The sequence below is a fragment of the Aythya fuligula genome, chromosome 9, assembly GCF_009819795.1.
Source record: "Aythya fuligula isolate bAytFul2 chromosome 9, bAytFul2.pri, whole genome shotgun sequence".
Lineage (NCBI taxonomy): Eukaryota > Metazoa > Chordata > Aves > Anseriformes > Anatidae > Aythya > Aythya fuligula.
The window spans coordinates 20,966,456-20,984,059 of NC_045567.1; the positions used below are offsets into that span (position 1 = coordinate 20,966,456).

Here is a 17,604-nt window from a genome sequence, read left to right on the forward strand (position 1 = left end):
GGTTTTAGCTCCTCAAGGTTGTATATTTGAAAACTATGGATTTCCCTAGTCTGCAAACAAACCATAGGCTTAGCCATTGCATGGTTTCCTCAACCTCTTTACTGAAACTTTAAAAGCAATCCATAAAAGTCAGATAATATTTAACTGAGGGGATTATTGAAAAGCCATTTCCAAATGAGAAAATTGCATTCATGTTTGTTATCTGCTCTCTCCCTTTCACATATATTATGACTACATATTTATTTTTCTAGTATGACTAGAGAGATTGTGGAAAGTATTTTTCTCCTCTATAAAGATTGTCAAAAGCATTATCTTAAAGGTGCTGGATGCCATATTGCTTATGGTATTACCAGCGTAAATATATATGAAGATAAGCCTCAAGGCATAAGACTCAAAGGATAAGTGTGTTTTCTGTGACTCTCCTCTAACCCACTTGCTTTTCCTGAGAGAACAGGACAATTTCTGTGCGTGTTCACGTGTGATAGAGAAGTTGCATTACGCCAGCATCCTCGGCCGGATGCAGCAAGTCACGGAAAAGTCCCAGGTGATTAATCAAGCGATGGCTGAGCTAGCATCCATTCCCTATCTGCAGGACATCAGTCAGCAGGATGCTGAACTGGTGAGCATTCATTTCTAATCCTTGTTTTGGCTTTTGCAGGCAGGAAGGTAGGGAGGGAAGGGTTGGGACAGAGTGCTACGCTGCAATTTTCTCTGGAAGTAATTTTTTTGAATGTGTGGACCTGAAGTAGTTTTAAAATCCTGCTGCAGTGCCTTGTCTGAGATGCTAATCACCTGCAAGGATGACTTTTACAGAACCAGCATGACTCATCTGTAGGCATATTTTTAAAACCTCTTCTTTTCCCCCAAACCTGCCCAAATCAGTCTGGGAAAATGATTGCAATTATTCAGATTGTGCTACGTTAAGATACCTAACATCAGAAGCCACCTGCAGCAAAGCAGGCCAAATCTGGTTAAAGCATAAGACGGGAGAAAGGAGGAAAAAAGACTTTTGTTCCCAGCTCCATCTACAACTTGCTCCCTGGCTCTGAACGAAGCAGGCTCTCCCCTTGTAAAGTGAGGACAGTGATGCAAGCAGGGCTGTGGCAAGACCGGGGTCATTACTAGCATGATAATGCATCAATAACCTGCGACTAGAAAGTGCTGCAAGTGCATGGTTATCCTTCCACAAGGCTGCTCGGTTTCCTGACATGGAGGGATAGAGCTCATGCGCAGGAACATTTTACACATTTCAGCCTGGCCAAAAAAAAAAAAAAAAAAAAAAAACCTTCCCACAGTGCCCACATGTAAACACAGCCAGGTTTTGATGATCTGACTTTGGTCCTCTAAAGGCTCTCAGTTTTCCCAAAGCCAGCCCCCAGACACATGTCTGTGGCCCTGCAGAGCTCCGGGGATGGCGAGCAGCGGCCTGCAGCTGCTGCAAGGGCCTGCTAGCCCGTGAGGTCTGGGCTCCAGAGAAAGGGAAGCCACATGGCAAAGAGACTGTGTTACAAGGAGATATTCTCCTTTTGATGCAAGTTTGCCAGTATTAAACTTCAGCGGGCCCACATTTCAAGGCTGACTAAAGGGTCTGGAGTTATTGGTACATATTTCAGTTATAGGTTTTCTCCAGGGTGCAATATTTTCAGTACATCACAAGCTAGATGCAGGCTATTACACTGCTGCCTGTATCTTGTCATGTAGTAATCACAAGCCTGACCTCCCTGGAAACCTTTCTGAGGAAGGCTGCAGGCCAGCCCAGGCAAAGGTCCTCGGCCTGTTGGGGCAGGACTGGGCAGAGTGAGGGTGCCTCCTGGAGGATTTCAGTGAGAGGCTCGAAATCTTTCAGCAAAAAGCATGCTTTGTTTACTGAGCCCAAGGTAAAAATGTCTTTTAAAAGAAAAAGGCAGAAAATCTCTACCAGCTATTCTGTCCGGAGCATTAAAATGCATTAATTCAGCATTCATTTTTTTTCCCTTTATCTTGTCATCCTCTTGTAAACTATATCTTTGGTCTGTGTATGCAAATGGAGGCTCAGACACCGTGTAGCTGGAATATTTTAGGGAACTTCAGGCATCACACTGTTAAGAAACACATCTGCAAGCACAAATGTGCAGATTGGCTTCACCGGGGAGTAATTAATGGCCCTTGCCCTTCCTGGTGCCATGAGGGACTGCACCGAGCTCAGGACATCGCTGCCCACTGCTGGGCCTGCTCATCTGAGCCATCCCACAGTGAGCAAAAGATCAAAGATCCCCTGTTGCTCCTGGGCACTGTTCTCCTCCCTCCACTGGGCTGTGGGCAGGAGGAAGCACTGGTGGGACTGGGCTATACTGGTGGGCCCTGGCAGCCTGCAACTGCCTGTGGCCACAGGCAGCACCCGCACCCCTTCACCTGTTTCTCGCTCCTCAGCTGTCTTTCTAGGAGGTATCTAAATAGTTTTAAAGGTATTTTTTTCATGAAGAAGACTCGTCTGGCCAAATTCTAATCTCACTTGTGCTAATAAAAATTTAAAGTAATTCCTCTGAGGTCATTCTAACTTTACATTGGAAAGGTGAGATAAGGCTTTATGACCTAGGAAGGCAGTTAAATTGTGTTGTTGGAGAATGCTAAAGATGCCAAATGTTTATTATCGCATACTGTATGAGTTGCATAAAGTTTAAAACATGTTGAATTTATAACAGTGCAATTTGCACTGATACAGCAAGGATCCCAAAGGCATTTCAGTTATAAACTCTTCTCTGTAAATGTCTTCCTGTAACTAAATAAATAAAGTCCTAATCTATAGCACAGAGAATTTCAGCTGAGGCCTTTTTAGATTAGTATTTATTCATAGACCCTGGGAGAATAAAGATCTCAGTTAGCTTGAACAGTTCAGTTGTTGAAACAAAACATGTCCAAGCTTTATGATTTCACTGTCACCATATTTGTACACGATTAATCAAGATGAATGCTTGTCAAAAAAAAAAAAAAAATCTATTTCAGTTTTAAATCAAATAAGGACAAGATATTAAAATAAAAATTTCCTTGAAGGAGGGGATTTTCCAAAAAAAGATCAGCTTTGGGAGAATTACTTTGGTTTGCCAACTGTCCACTCCTATCGCATTCACCTTTTTTTTTTTTTTTTTTTTTTTTTTTTTTTTTTTTTTTTTTGCCATCAGAGCCAGTAAAAAACTTTGGGTGATGAAAACTAAACCCAAAGCAGGCACAAGGCCCTTTTCACAATAAGCCAGATTTCCTGGCTTAACTCCTTGTCCAAAGCAGTGAAGTCTCCAGCCTAGATGGGTTTGAGCGTGGCAGACCCACATCCCAGTCCCTACCCCGGTGACCCCTTTTCAACCAATTCAGGAGGAATTGCTCCAAGAACAGCCACCGAGAAATCCCTTCCTTCCCTGTCCTGTTCCCCTCCGCCTGCTCTGATGCAGACTTTGTGCTTTACCCTTTCTGCCCTTAATACCCTTAATCTCTGGGCTGTGTCTATTCTGGATTCATAGAAGGAGATTATCTGTCATAAAAGTATTCTGATGGAAAATTTCTGACAGCTTCTTGACTCTTTTCACATTAGGGTCAGAGGCAGAAATTTGCAGTTTTGTTTTTCATGAATACTGATGCATGACTTCCAAAAAAAAAGTTTCATAAAATGTTTTGGCCAATAACGTTCAACTTAATGGTTGCACAAGCACAACATTAGCTGGAACTGACCCTAAGTAAGATTCAGAAGATACCTTTATCCCTTGTTGGGACAAAGACAGGGAATTTTAACATCAAAAACCTGAATGTGAAGGTAAAGTTGAGGAAATACAAGTCTGTTCCCTGAATCTCAAGACAGCATATTTATATCTTGCTCAGATAAGCCTAAACATTGACATTTTAAATTTTATCACCTCTTGTACTCATGGTAGACTGCTGCCAATCTAGATGCAGAAAGGAGACAATTTCTGTATGAATGCTTACACTTTATTATTATTATCCAGTCTATCTAGTCTGGTAATGTGCAACAAATTTGGGAAGAGGCACCAAAAGCTATTTCTTGCGTTGGTTGCTCCATTTAAACAACAAAACATTTTGGAATAAAACTTACAGAGCAGTGCACTACCCCAGGTATTACATACAGGTTTCTCCCAGTTTCTTCCTAAATGCTGGTGCTGGCTGCCCATGGGAGGATAACACTGAATCCAAACCATGTTGTTAACAACCCTGTGTTACTGAATACGGAGTGACCAAAACATTTTTCGAGTGCATAGAGAAGGTACAGGGTGAGACAATACCACAACAAACCTGAATTTTAGCCTTCCCTCTAACACTAAGCACAGATTAGCAAGTATTTTCCTACAGCTTCCTTTTATAGTTTACACTAGAAATTGTCAGCCTTGCTTTTATGGTCTGTTATGCTGAATGATGGGGAGGAGGAAGGGTCTGCCAAAGAAAAAGGATAGTAAAAGAAGGGAAAATGAGCTAGATACTCCCAGCTACAGTAAAAGCATCTCAGCTTTAGTGTTGTCCTCTTGTGCAGTTTTACATGCTGCCCTAAATTATGATACATTAGCCTTGGGAGAAATACTAAAAAGCAGTCATGTACGACACAGAATATCCCAGACAGCTAAAGAATGAAATATGGAACCTCTGTTCTTTACAACCTGAGTCTTCCTTAACCAAGTATAAACATTTCCTGCACAGAAACGTATAGGCTTAAATACAAATTTTCCACTGGATTTTTTCCCATTGTTAAGTATTTTATATCCACAATAATACAGTGTAATGGCTGAAGCAAAGATGAGGTGGCGGTGCTCATTGTGTGAAAGATGAGTAATAAAATCATCAGCGTACAAATGATTTTTTAATTAGGTTTTAATCTGTGTATTTAGAGAAGTTATTTCTGTGTGAATTCCACACTGATAATTTTTATCTTGGTGCCGCAGCTGCAGTCGTTAATGGCAGATGCCATGGACACCCTTGAAGGAAGAAGGAGTGATAAAGAACGTGTGTGGAATAAAATTGAGAAGGTAAAAACCTGCAGAAGGGGCAGAAGAGCATATTGTTCCTTGGGGAGTATATGTCCACCTGAGCCAGAGCTGTTCAAAAGGTAGAAAAGAAAGTAGGTGCTGCTTGAAAGCTGTCTGCGGGCCTTGAACTCTCTTAGCACTCAGACACTAACCACAAATACATATTCATTTCTTGCTTTAGCCCCTATGGCTGATCTTTGTCCATGTTAATAGCCTCTTGTGGTTATCTAATGAAAAAGAAATCTGCATAGCTTATTTTTGGCTGATAATTTTGCTTCTCTTCCATCTTTGTCATATGGGTACTGTGCTAATTGTTGGGGTGAGTTGTTAGGGAATAAAACTCATCCCAACAAATGAGGTCCCTCAGTGGAGCTCAAATGAGGCTTTGGTGATGTGAGATGTAACAGACATGTAAATGCTTCTCTGGAGTCTCTGCTCAGCAACCGGTCAATGTAATTCTTGTAGGATTTGTGAAATGCAGGGAGCCTGTTGTTGGCTCTCTGTGCAGAGGAATTTGACCCGATGTAGTGAATAATAGGTCAGGCTGGGATGTAATGGGAGAATCTTACATTTGCACAGAGCCTTTCAAAACAAAGCAATTCACTCTGGGCATTCAACACTATTGACATTCCGCCCCTTCTGAGTGCAGGACGGCAATGCATCACTAGGAAAGGAGGATTTTGCTAACAGGTCACAGCATCACTCTGACACTGAATCTCTGTAGGGCCCCAGGCAGATGCACGCTCACTCTGTACCACGTCCAGACAACAGGGCACTGACAAGACTTGACAGAGCACTTTGGCACTGACAGGACTTGACATTGTTCCACTGTGGTACTTAGGGTTTACAGTCAAATCTCAGGGAAAATACCAGGAACCCAAGCTGCCTGCACTGCATCCATGTGAATAGGACAAGCAAATGGGACAGGGGTGTCTGAAACAAGTGACAGGAGCAGAGGGTACAGAGATGTTCAGAGCCAGGATTTATGAGTTATTAGGATTAAAGTTTCAGAAGGCATCACCTCTGAGAGTGAGCTGGACCAGGTGTAATGCCTCCTTGAGCTGTCACATAGGTGGCTCATAAAAAAGTTTTCTAAGTACAGAATAGTTGGATAAAGTAACCAGAACTTAAATGCCCAAAATTATAGAACAAGTTGCATCTCTTTTGACTGTTCATGAGGTAAAGCAAATATTAAATGTTCACATTGCTTTTCCATCACACCAGGATATTCTCTAAATCTCTCACACCTGCCTGCAGATTGTGTGAGAAGCTTTTGCAACACAAATACATGCAATATAAAATTACCTACATTTATCAGTTGCATACATACTTCCTGCTATAATAAACATTGATAAAAACATGAATGCAAAGAGTGAATAATATATTGACAAATAACTTACTCCCTCTGCTTCTTTGGCAGTTATCTTTCTCATTCTCAGACAACAGACTTAAGTATTAGATACAAAGTTTTCTAATTTTTTTTTTCCAAAAGTTGGGATTTTAATTCACAGTTAGGTGTTTGAAATAACCAGCCAGATTTTCACAACTCTGAACAACCATAGAGAAAGGATTGTGGCTGGAAGTTAGACTACATATACCAATATCAAAATATTTATTAAAGGTTCATTAAAAGTCTGTTGATGGTACTGAAAAGATTGCCATATATTTCAACAGACACCAGCTAATATTTCATTGTAAATTTAGTAAAACATCTTTTTTGTATGTGTGATATATTTGTACATATACACGTAAATCTTTTATATTTCTCTGGATACTTTAACTTTCAGTATAATCCTAACTGAAATCAAGCTAACATTTAAAAATGGACTGGCATCCCAAATTACGCCACACAAAGCTGTGCATAATTCTATATTTAGGAATAAAATTTACTCAATGCCTGAAAATCTGCTCTCTGCATTTTAAAATGTGGTGCTTCAAAATTTGTTTGCATTCTGAAAATAATTTTTGCATTTCATTTTTGACAGCTTGAATAACTGTATCTGATTTGGGGCATCTTGTTCCAAGCAGAACTCACTGTTTGTTTCATAATACAAAAATATTTTTCTATATTATTTCAGAACAAAGAACTGGAGAGCATCATCAAATAGTTCTTTTCTACTTTACTTTTTTCCAAAATTTAATTCCAGCATATTCAGCATGTTCCTAGAGGAATTTTCTTACTTAGTAGAAGAAGCAGGAAAGTACTCATGGAGTTTGGCTTCTTGTTGTTTTTTTGTTTGTTTGTTTATGTTTCACTTAAATCAGCTCTAATTTAGAAAGTTACACCAGGTTAAAGGACCCTAACAGATTACTACAGAGGATTAAATCTGGTGACAGAAAACCGATGTGGCATGGATTACTGCCTGTCACTTACTTGTGCGAGAACCATTTTGAAAAGTTCAGTGGTTCTCGATTCGCTCATCGCATGTCGCTGATTGTAGGAGCCTGCTAAGAACCTTCACATAGATCTAGTTACAGGGTAGTTATTTGTAATTTTGCTATTGAATTAATTTACATATATTGGAAAGTGAAAAAGAACATAAAGGAGTTTATACAGTCAGCTATAAATGCAAAACTCTGAGAAGCTGACAGCTACACTACCACCAGTGTAGTTTGGCTCTTGCTATAGAAACAGCTGTTGCACCTAATGAAAGCACTCAAAATTTTTCTCTAATGCAGCAGAATTATAGCTGTGCCTATTTTCCAAACGGTTAAAGGGTCTGTCAGAACTGCCATTACAAACCACTGTTTTCAGAGTTTTATATTCCAGAGTCAGCCATAAAAAATTCATTCAGGCTGAAATCTGACGTACCAGGGCACAAAGCCTGACAACCAAACACTTTTCCTTTTGTCACAGTGGAGGGTTTATCAAATTAGTTTGAAATTAATCTGAGCAATTTTGAATTTACAGCAGTGACAAAGTAGTAATGTATGTGTAGCTTCAAGTGTTTTGGGCATTGCACTGCTCACCCAATTCTCTGACAAATTTATGTTTTTAAGTGAACCAATTTTTCAAACGGGCTAATTATTTTCAGAAGCTTTAAATACAACAAAAAGAAAAATGACTCAGTGATTAGCTGGAGAAAAGGGAACATCACAGCTAAGGAGATGCCTTTCTCAGTAATAGCAGGCTGTGGACTCTGCAGCCACAAGGAGACCTGACCCAGGACAGCCTACATTACTGTGGGAGATTAGGAAACATCCCCCTACAGAGGCTTAACCACATTTTAGATATCCTTGTAGAATGGAAAGGAAACATGGGCTGGGCCAGCCTCTCCAAATCCCTTTCATGCCTGTTCTCTGGGATTTTACAGACACTTTGACATGCAGCTCCCTGGATAAAACTGAGCTGAGCTGGTATCACTGCACAGTGGTACATAGGGCCATTGCCCCTCCACCAGCCACCAGCAAATCCATGGGATGGAGCTGGTGGGGTGGCAGTTCACCGTGCCCTGCCTGGCCGTGTCCCCACTCCCCAGCTCACAGAGACTCACCAAGTAGTTTAGACCCTTCCATGTGTCCAGGTAGTTGGATATTCTCAAATACACATCATGACACTCACTTCAGTTAGTCTACAGCAATTTAACTTTGCCCATGGCGCATATTTGCCCTCTGCCTGCCAGGCTAGGGCTGGAAGCCGCGATGTTCCTGGGTATCAGCAATTTGGGGAAACCCAGACACCTGGGGGTAAGACCCATCAAGCACGTAAGAGAGGGAAGGAGTCCCAATCTTCTTCAGGAACAAATGTATTCGTAAAAATTCCCAAACTGAGCTTGCTGGTGCCCAGATTGCTGGGCTTACAGCAAGGCATCATACTAGGCTTAGATTATTTTTTTTAATTACTCTCTCTGTCCAAATGTATAGGTTGAATCTTGAAGGTACTGAAATATCACACCATCAGCATTTTATGAGAAGGGACTTCTCTGAAGCCAGCCTTGTGAATGCAAAGTCCTCATAAAGTAGCCAGTGGGAAACACTATGGGGAAAAGCATCATAGCCTATCTTATAAAGGGTCTTAAGTCTTCACCAGTGAACAGAGGCAGAAAAATATTTTTTCTTACTGGATTTTAAAGTGTGAATTCTCTTCTTAGTTCTATAACATTTGAATTTATTAATCTAATGAGGCTGCCAGGCCAGCAGTTTGAGCAATGACTTCCAATGCACAAGGCTCAGCAGCAGTGAACAGATCTCCAAGAGAGATGGAGGGGAACTACCCTGCTAATTCAGCTGGATCCCACAAGAGTACTGCAGCCACTGAGTTTTAAGGAAATGAGGCACTGTAATAGCCAGGTCTGGTCACTGTTTGCTAGCTGCTTTCCTGACAGAGTTACAGATTTAAGTAAAATCTGCCGTGAGTATGAATGTTGGGAGTAATGATCAAGCTTGGCCCTAAATAACTCAAGGAATCATGTCTCTGCATGGCCATTCTAGGATGTTATAGCCACTATGGTCAGGTGGAAGGGTTTATGGTATCTAAGATACCTAAAGGGGTAGGAAGCGGCCTCCTTTCCTCTACAGAGCCCTCAATTCTCTGTAGTTTTGTAACAGAAGAAAAGAAATAAGGGGGATTGTTTTCCTGTCTCATAACAATAAATTCATTAATATTGTTACAGTGAGAGGCATTTCATTAAATAAAGAGATACTTTACAGCCCATCAACCATAAACTTTTGACATCCGAAGAGAGGAGAGCCCAATAAGGTAGCAAGTGCCATATTGGCTCTGTGAAGATAATAATGCAGTTCTACTTCTCTCCTCCATTTAGCCCCTAGGCTTTCATAGTGGTTTCATAGGATTCTCTTAACATCATTTGAACAGCCAAAGGATAGACAGGAGTTGGCAAATAAACACTTCCCTACACTTCTACATGTGAGACACTTCATAAAACCTTTACATCTGAGTTTACCTCAAGGGCATCACATACTTTGCAATTTAGATAAGTTATTATGCCCATCATTTGCTGAGCTCAGTGGAACGCCTGTTTCATAAATCTGAAAACAGAGCAAACATGGATGAGTGAATAAAAGAACAGATGTAACTTACATAAGGATAAGTATATAACAAAAACTGCACTAATATATGTGAATATAAAATGAAGTAAAATTAGCCTAACGTATTATATAATCCTTTAGCCTGGCACACAGATTCTCAGTAGTTGACCTCTGCTTACTACAGCTCTGCCTTTTGCAGCAGCAGGGGAACGCTGTCTGATGACCTGTGCTCTTCCACTGACATTATCTCTTAATTGAAAACCAAGCCATGGAAAAGGGCCGTGGACTTGCCAGGCATTCAGTCAGCCAGAGGAGCAAGGAGGGAGATTCATATTTTGTTGATGGAAAGTGGACGTGTTGCTGAAGAGCACTGCGCTAGCTGCTGCAGTAGTTATTGGTTCTGTGTGACTTTGTAGGGTCCTGTGCAGTAACCCAAGCCCATGCCACAGCCACTGGGAACGCTGCTTGTTCTCAGAGCCAGCAGGCTTCCCAAATTGTCTCGGTGTGCTTCAGCTTGGCTAGTCCTGAAGCAGCCAAGGAATGGCTGGCCACTGCCAGAAGGAAACTGGCTCCTGCTTTGCTCTCTCCCCAGGGCCGTGACACAGCTGGGCATTTCACAAATGCACAGAACCATTGTGAAAAGGGAAGAGGTAAGGAGGGTCTGTTTTTTCCAGCCAAATCAGTTGGTCTAATATCATATGACACTTATACCCATAATTCATAGGTCATCACAGCAACAAAAAAAGTACTGGTAATGCAAGTGGGAAGGAGTGTTTTGTTACAAGAAAAGCTCTGGTCTATTCCGCCAAGCCATAGGGTGAGATAAGTCAATGGGATAATTTTAAATACCAGTAAATATGGCAATTGAGCAGTAAATGTCTCAGACATCAGAATAATGTAGCTGGTTGTCGTTGCCTGGCAGTTAAATCACACCGATTCTGGACATTAACGGTGCCTGCATAGGGATTTCGACAGATATTTCCCCGGCCCTTGCTAATCATGCTGTCACTTATACATGAGCAGTCAGCTTACCTGCTGCCCTCTGCTAGGAAAGGTCTCCAGCCCTATAAACACCTGCTGCCAGGTGTTGTTACTGCTGTGAAAGATAGCACGAGTCAACAGGACAGCTTGCAGTAAACACTGAGCTGGACAGTGATTCAGGAGAGCTTGTAAAATACCGAAGGACCATCTCCATTGTAAGGTGCTTAATAAATGTAATTCATTACCAGCATCAACAGTTTTCTTATTCAGTTTCCCATCAGCAAATACTCCTTCTTCCGTCTGCTTTTAGCTTTGGAGCTTTGCTAACGTGTTAAGACCCTGTTAATTTTTCAGTGTTTCACTAAACTCCGTCCTTCAGGGTGGACATGTGGACAGCCCTGTCAGACCGCGTTCTTTAAAGAAAGGCGGTGTGTACACAAGGCATGTGAAACTGCAGAAAAGGAGTGTGAGGGACAGCACATTTATCTTTGGCACTAGCATCTAAAGCTATGAACGTTTCCAAAAGCAGGTCCAAGGCAAGAGTTGTGCGGTCAGTGGGTTACATCGCCAGACAAACATAGGGAAATGACTCTGGCCTGCCCATGGCCATTCAGGAGATGATGTGCTATATGCAAACCCAGCTCCCTTCCAAAACCAACCACAGCAGCTCAAAAATGCTTCACTTAACACACAAGCAGTAAAATCACAATTGTGGCATGTTCTCAGCGTTTCCTCCACACCCCGTACAGCCATCCCTGCTCACCCTCCGGGCCCTTTCCGTACCGTTCCTTTGGTTCCTTCCTTCAGCCCAACGAGTGCTTCAGCAAGTGCAGGGGTACAAAGGAAAACACGGAGAGGTACTTCGTGTTTAAAGGCAGCTCATTTGCCTTCTATTACTATGAGCTCCCGAGTAATAGGAATAGGTTCTGTTATGCCCCCAAATCCTTTTTGCTGTTGCCTGTTATTTATGGTTCCCACATACATTTTCAAAAGCACCTCTTTCCTCTTTCACACTGACTCTCCCAGTCTGTATCAGGATTTAAGTAGTTTGGATGTTTAGGCAGTGTAGAGCCTGCATACACTTGGATCCATGTAACACAGACTTGTACGGTTTTATGTCTGCGTGCTGCATTTCTATCTACATTTTTTTTTAAAGAGTTGTTTTCCTACATGAGTTTATCCTTGGGAGTTTGTCCTGGCTCTTTCATTTGTGCTGTTCTAAACTCTTCTGGTGAAAACTCTTCTATTGCTGATATTTTTGTATTTGTATTCAGATTCTTGCCAGTATTTTAAAAAACACAAGCTAGTTTGTGATGAGAATATCTCCCCCAGTTTTGGACAAGCCATGAAGCTTCCACTGGACCATCAGCAAGCCATCGACCATGGGCATCTGTTCCTTGGAACAGCCCCCTTGCAGCAAAGGTTGACAAGTTTCGTGACATCTGTGGCCCATCAGGACTTGGACAAAAACACCCTGCATGATGGATAGTGTCTCTGTGGCCTCTCTTCATAGCTGGTGCATATCACGTAATTAGGAACCATATGTGGGATGTCTTATCCCAGGGAGTGCATAGGAAGAGCAAAGAATATACTGGCCTTGTGCGTTTTTCAGGGCAAAACCGCATGCATCTGGACCAAGCCAGAAGTGACTGATTGGACACTAGCAGAAAAGCGGTAGGGGCTTCAGAAAAAGAGGGGAAACCCCACGAAGTCCTGCTCTGCAGAGGAGGTTGGTCTTAACGACCTCCAGAGGTCCTTTACGCTGAAATCTTATGATGGTTGCAGCCCAGCTGCAGCAGCAGGTGCTGCTTGTACATCCTCCGTGCCGTGAGGGAATCAGGACAGCATCCGAGAGCAGGACTGCCAGCTCGCTCCCCTTTATCCATCACTGGACAACACCTACAGAAGGGCAAGATCAGAAATGCTTCTGTATGCTGCAAACAAGGCCTGTCTTGTTCCCTGCCTTTGTGTGGACCTATGTAAAGTCACTTTCAAAAACTGCCATAGGTCTGGATCAGATCCCAAGCCACAGGGAAACCACACACTGCCTCGCCTGAGAAGACCCTCCTTTGTTCATCCCTCAGGCTGACCCCATTGCATTGCCTCTCACCTCTTTCAGTTTGCTCTCTATCCCATCCACCTCCTTTTCCTCTGCTCCTTCCAGCTGATCAGAGGGGCCAGACCAGAGAGAGAAAAGCCCAGTGAAAGAAACAGGGACAGGAGCAGCCAGAAATGAGGGAAAAACAGAAGCGACTTGTACTGCTGGGAGAACCTAGGGGAGCAAATACCTGGGATATCTTGAAAATAAGATGTCTTAGCAGCAGAGGATTAAAATACATTGAAGCCCAAACTGTCTCCATAAGTACTCAGGCCACCAGGCACTCGAGAACTTACACTGAGAAAAAGCCCATGAAGCGATAATTCACGTAGAGCAAAATCCATGTACAGGAGGGCGAAGGGCTGACCTGGCATTGATCCCTGTGCAGGGTGAGTCCTCGTGTGCCTCGCTGGCAACACCAGCACTGTGAATCAAGTCCTGCAGGGCTCTTCCCGTGGTGGGATTTAGTGGTGCTTTAGAATACACAATGGCACTTCAGCCCGTGTAGTGGCTGCAGAGTTTGGCTACACAGCCCTGGGGGCTCAGCAACAGGGCTCAGCAACAGTCTGAGGTCAGCTGAGGAGTGAATCGCGAGACTTCTCCAAAAGCCGCTTCCCTACACTAGTCACGTTTGGGCTGGCTGTGACATATGTCCTTCTGCACACTCCCATCCACACAGATTCTTTTTTAAGCACTTATTGGAAAGAAAAAAGAAAAAAAAAAATGAAGCTATTGATTTTAAAAATTTGCATTTCCCAACGAGAGCCCTGAAGGTGGCTCACCACAGTCAAACAGCAGAAGAGCGGGCACGGGAAGGTTTTAAATCAAGGCAAAAAGGCAGAACATAATGCTTCCAATTTACTTTCTTAAAATGAAATGTGCAAGCTAAAAAGCCATGAATAAGCACTACTGAACATTGCAGCCACCAAAAAGACATTTTTAAGCTACCCCCCTTCCCCCCTTTATCTTGTCAAGAGACTGTATTTTCATTGTGTTTGTATGGTAATTTAAATCATGCCAGGGCTCGGCGCATACAGTGTAATTGTAAGTCAGTGAGGGTTTGAATGTCATCACTGCTGTGCAAATAACATCATCAGCTCATCAGCTGTGTCAGTAGCATTGCAATTATGTAAGCAACTATTATTTCCACCCCTGATATGCCATATTAGAACTTATTTTGGGGGCTGGAGTTGACAGGTATTCTATAAATATGAAAAGCACACAGCAGCAGCCAAGCTCTGGTGGGAACACCATCCCACCCCGGGCTCTCTGGTGGCATCACCAGCAGCTTGGCCACCGCTGGATGGTCCTAAAGGAGCTCCTGGGGCTTTTGATCGCTTCCTAGACCTCCTTCAGCCCTTCCCCTCCCCACTTGCCTGGGATTCATTTCCCTGCCTCTTCACACACTTTGTGCTTGCCCAAACACGAGCTCTACTCCCAGAAATCTAACAGATTCCTTATAATCACAGAAGTCACAGAGACATTTTAATTTGGTCTGTTGCAGAACAGCCTTGGGGGCTTGCTTGTTGTTTTTAATATGGCTGAGCCCCTGGACTGGAGCTTGGCACCAAGCGATTAGTCTTTCTCAGACTTCCTGCCTGCTTTTGGCAGATCAATGATTTCCTAAGCTTTTATTTCAGCTTCTTAAAAATGAGGCTAGCATAACGATTCCTTTCCCTAATCCCCTGCATGTTCATATTGCGAGCACGTCACACCAGAGCCAGCCCCAACCTCTGTGGGCATCTGTTGCTGCAGCCCTCCTGACAGCGGAGGAGCAAAGCCCACTGGGGTCACCAGCATGGGGTAAAACTGCTCCAATGCAAGCTCGTGGGGAGCAGGAGGCCGAGCTCCTGTACCCTCGGCACCCCAGAGGAGCAGAAATAATTGCCCACGAGCTCTGGTGCTTGCCTGGTGGCGTCTCCATCACACGCACGCCCCTCTCCAACATGCACGGCTCCAAGCTCGGGGCTGGGAGCACTCTCCTAACAGCTCAATATACAAATAAATAACAGCAAAATATACAAATAAATGCACTGGTGAGCCACGCTCAGATTAATTCACAGTCAGCTGCTCAGTGCTGTGACTAAAGAAGCAATGCTCCACTGAATGAGTGTCAGGATGATAGATTAGGACTTTTTTTTTTTTAAAAAAAAAAAAAAAGATTGCAGCTTAAGATGCAATTGGAAGATTGATTCTTTAGATCCTCACGTTATATAGGGTCTAGGTCCTGAGTATGACTCAGTGCAAAGGGAGATGGTTCCCATCCTCACCATGCAGAAACACTGCACATCACAAATATTGACATAAGTTATGAATAAAGGTAAGGCATGGGGGGAGATAGCCATGAAATTATGAATGCCTGTTGTTCACAGAATACCTGTACACAGTACTATTAATATCTGGTTTTGGTTATGAACATTTATTTTCAGTTCTGAAATCAGCCTTGCAAAGTATATCTATCTGAATGTACTCTTTATTAGAATAATTATGTTTTTATTTGGGGGGGACACAGGTCATCTGTTCTTTTACTACATTCTCTAGTGAATTATATTTCATGGGAAAACATATTTATTCAGAACTTCATTTTGATTTAATAGAAAAATGGTTCATGCCATAGCAATGCAGAATACTCATTTTTCTCCATGTGCTGATTTTTGGCATATAAATGCCAGAAGCTTCTGTTCTCTTTCCTTATCAAGAAAGACTTGCCCGAGATTAATTTCCTCATCATCCCTTCCTTTTAAAGTGGCTGTTTTTCAATGCCATTTAAAGACAGAGTTGTGATAAATTTCTGTTTTCAATGCACAGATTTCAATGAAAGAAGTCTCTTCCACAGCAGTAAAGTAATTGAATCCAAATTCACAGAACTGAATCTGCGCGTGCATAAGGCCAAACAGAAAGGGACAAAAAATTTAATAAATCATGTACCATTACTCCAGCCAATTGTACGAGAGGTGCCTTCACATGGTTTTCCTTCTAATGAGAATTAGTTCTGAAATAAACTAATTGCCAAAGTTTCTAATGTTTTTATGCAGGGACAGGGACATGATTCTAACACTTCTTTGTAATTGCAGATCGGAATAATTGAAGACTTCTTATACCAAGTAGAAGACAGTTACTTAAAGAACAAAAGGCTGAGAGCAGCTAGGAGGGAGAAAATGAAAATGAAGAGGCTTCAAAATACGCAGCAACATTAGAGCCTAGGAAATACAAAGCTGTCCCTCACCAGCCCTAAAGACATGGCCACACAGCCAACGAGAAAATTAACACTGTAGATATTTGATAGATAGGTCAGCAAAAGCCACCTTTCCACTTAATGAGCCTTCCCCTCGCTATGGGGTATCTTTAGCAAGACACTCCTGCACTTCATTAGCCTTAACTGGCTGGAATAAACGTCCACGCAAGGCTTATTTTAAATTGTCTTGTTTATTTAAACAGTAACACCCAGCGGTGCATTTTTCTCTCTACATCCATGAGGAAAAAGCCGGGGAGGGCTTCTAATGGTTTACACCCACGCTTACATACACTTAGCTGCAGAAAACTGCCTGGGGCTACAGCCCAGCTACCTGCCCACACCTCTGCAGCCCGTGACTTGATTTTACAGAGCAGTGCACATCAGGCCAAAGGGGCTTAAATTTCAAGAGGAAGCCCATATGGATTTTCTGACCTGAGGACATTCTGTAGCCACACCCTGTAAAACCCTCCTGGCTTGGTTGTCACACGAGAAGTGCCGAGGACAGGCATCCCCCCCCAGTCCTTAGCTAAAAGGAATTTGGCCTCACATTATCTTCCTCCCACATTAATGCTTTACACTACAGATATTGGTATAGCAAAAGGTGACAAGTGGGAGCCTGCACTTTATAGCTGAAACAAGGATAAGTGCAAGAAACATGACACAACAAAAAGAGAAAGCAAAAAACAGAGGCCAGTGTTGCTCCGGGTTAAGAACCTGGAGCCCTTTGCTCTGGTCTGTGCCCTACGGGTAAATTTTCCTCCATTAGATAATAATTTTTAATTTCACAGAATCACAGTTTTTATTTCGTTTTAAAAGACATACTTTTCAATAGAGATCACCTTACCAGATGATGTTTGCTAGGCGTCTTTAACTGATGTGTGCAGTCTGTCCCTTTTCCTTCACTGCATTTACTTTGTAAGAAAATAACCTCAACCTATAAAAATAGGATTCAGTTCCGTATAACTTCTCATTCAAAGGTAACTTTAAAACAAAAAGATAGAAAGAAAAAATCCAGTCAAGCATTAAGATTTAATTGAAAATCTAGGACCTCAAAGGTATTTAGCCACATAATTCCCGATATCTATTTATCACAGATAGGAGTCTAAATCCCACAGATTTTTAGCTGCTACAAACCATCTTCCTAGGCTCTCATAAAAGATTTTTTTTTTTAAACTAAGAGAGAACCAGCAAAAGCTTTGATAGTCGTTTGTTCATCGTTAACAGAGTATGTATAAAGAAATCTTTCTGTGAAAACCTGAGCTAGCTCAAGCTCAGACATGTGGGACATAGAAACGAAGAAT

General features: G+C 42.3%; 1 protein-coding gene across 1 annotated transcript in view; it reads left to right on the plus strand.

Annotated features, from left to right (window-relative positions):
* Positions 1–16,265, plus strand: part of SPATA16 (spermatogenesis associated 16) — a 91,861-nt gene extending 75,596 nt beyond the window's left edge. Inside the window, exons 9-11 of the mRNA XM_032193292.1 lie at positions 455–619; positions 4,917–5,000; positions 16,143–16,265. Coding sequence (XP_032049183.1) covers positions 455–619; positions 4,917–5,000; positions 16,143–16,265 — 372 coding nt within the window. The remainder of the gene's footprint in view (positions 1–454; positions 620–4,916; positions 5,001–16,142) is intronic.
* Positions 16,266–17,604: the final 1,339 nt, after the last annotated feature.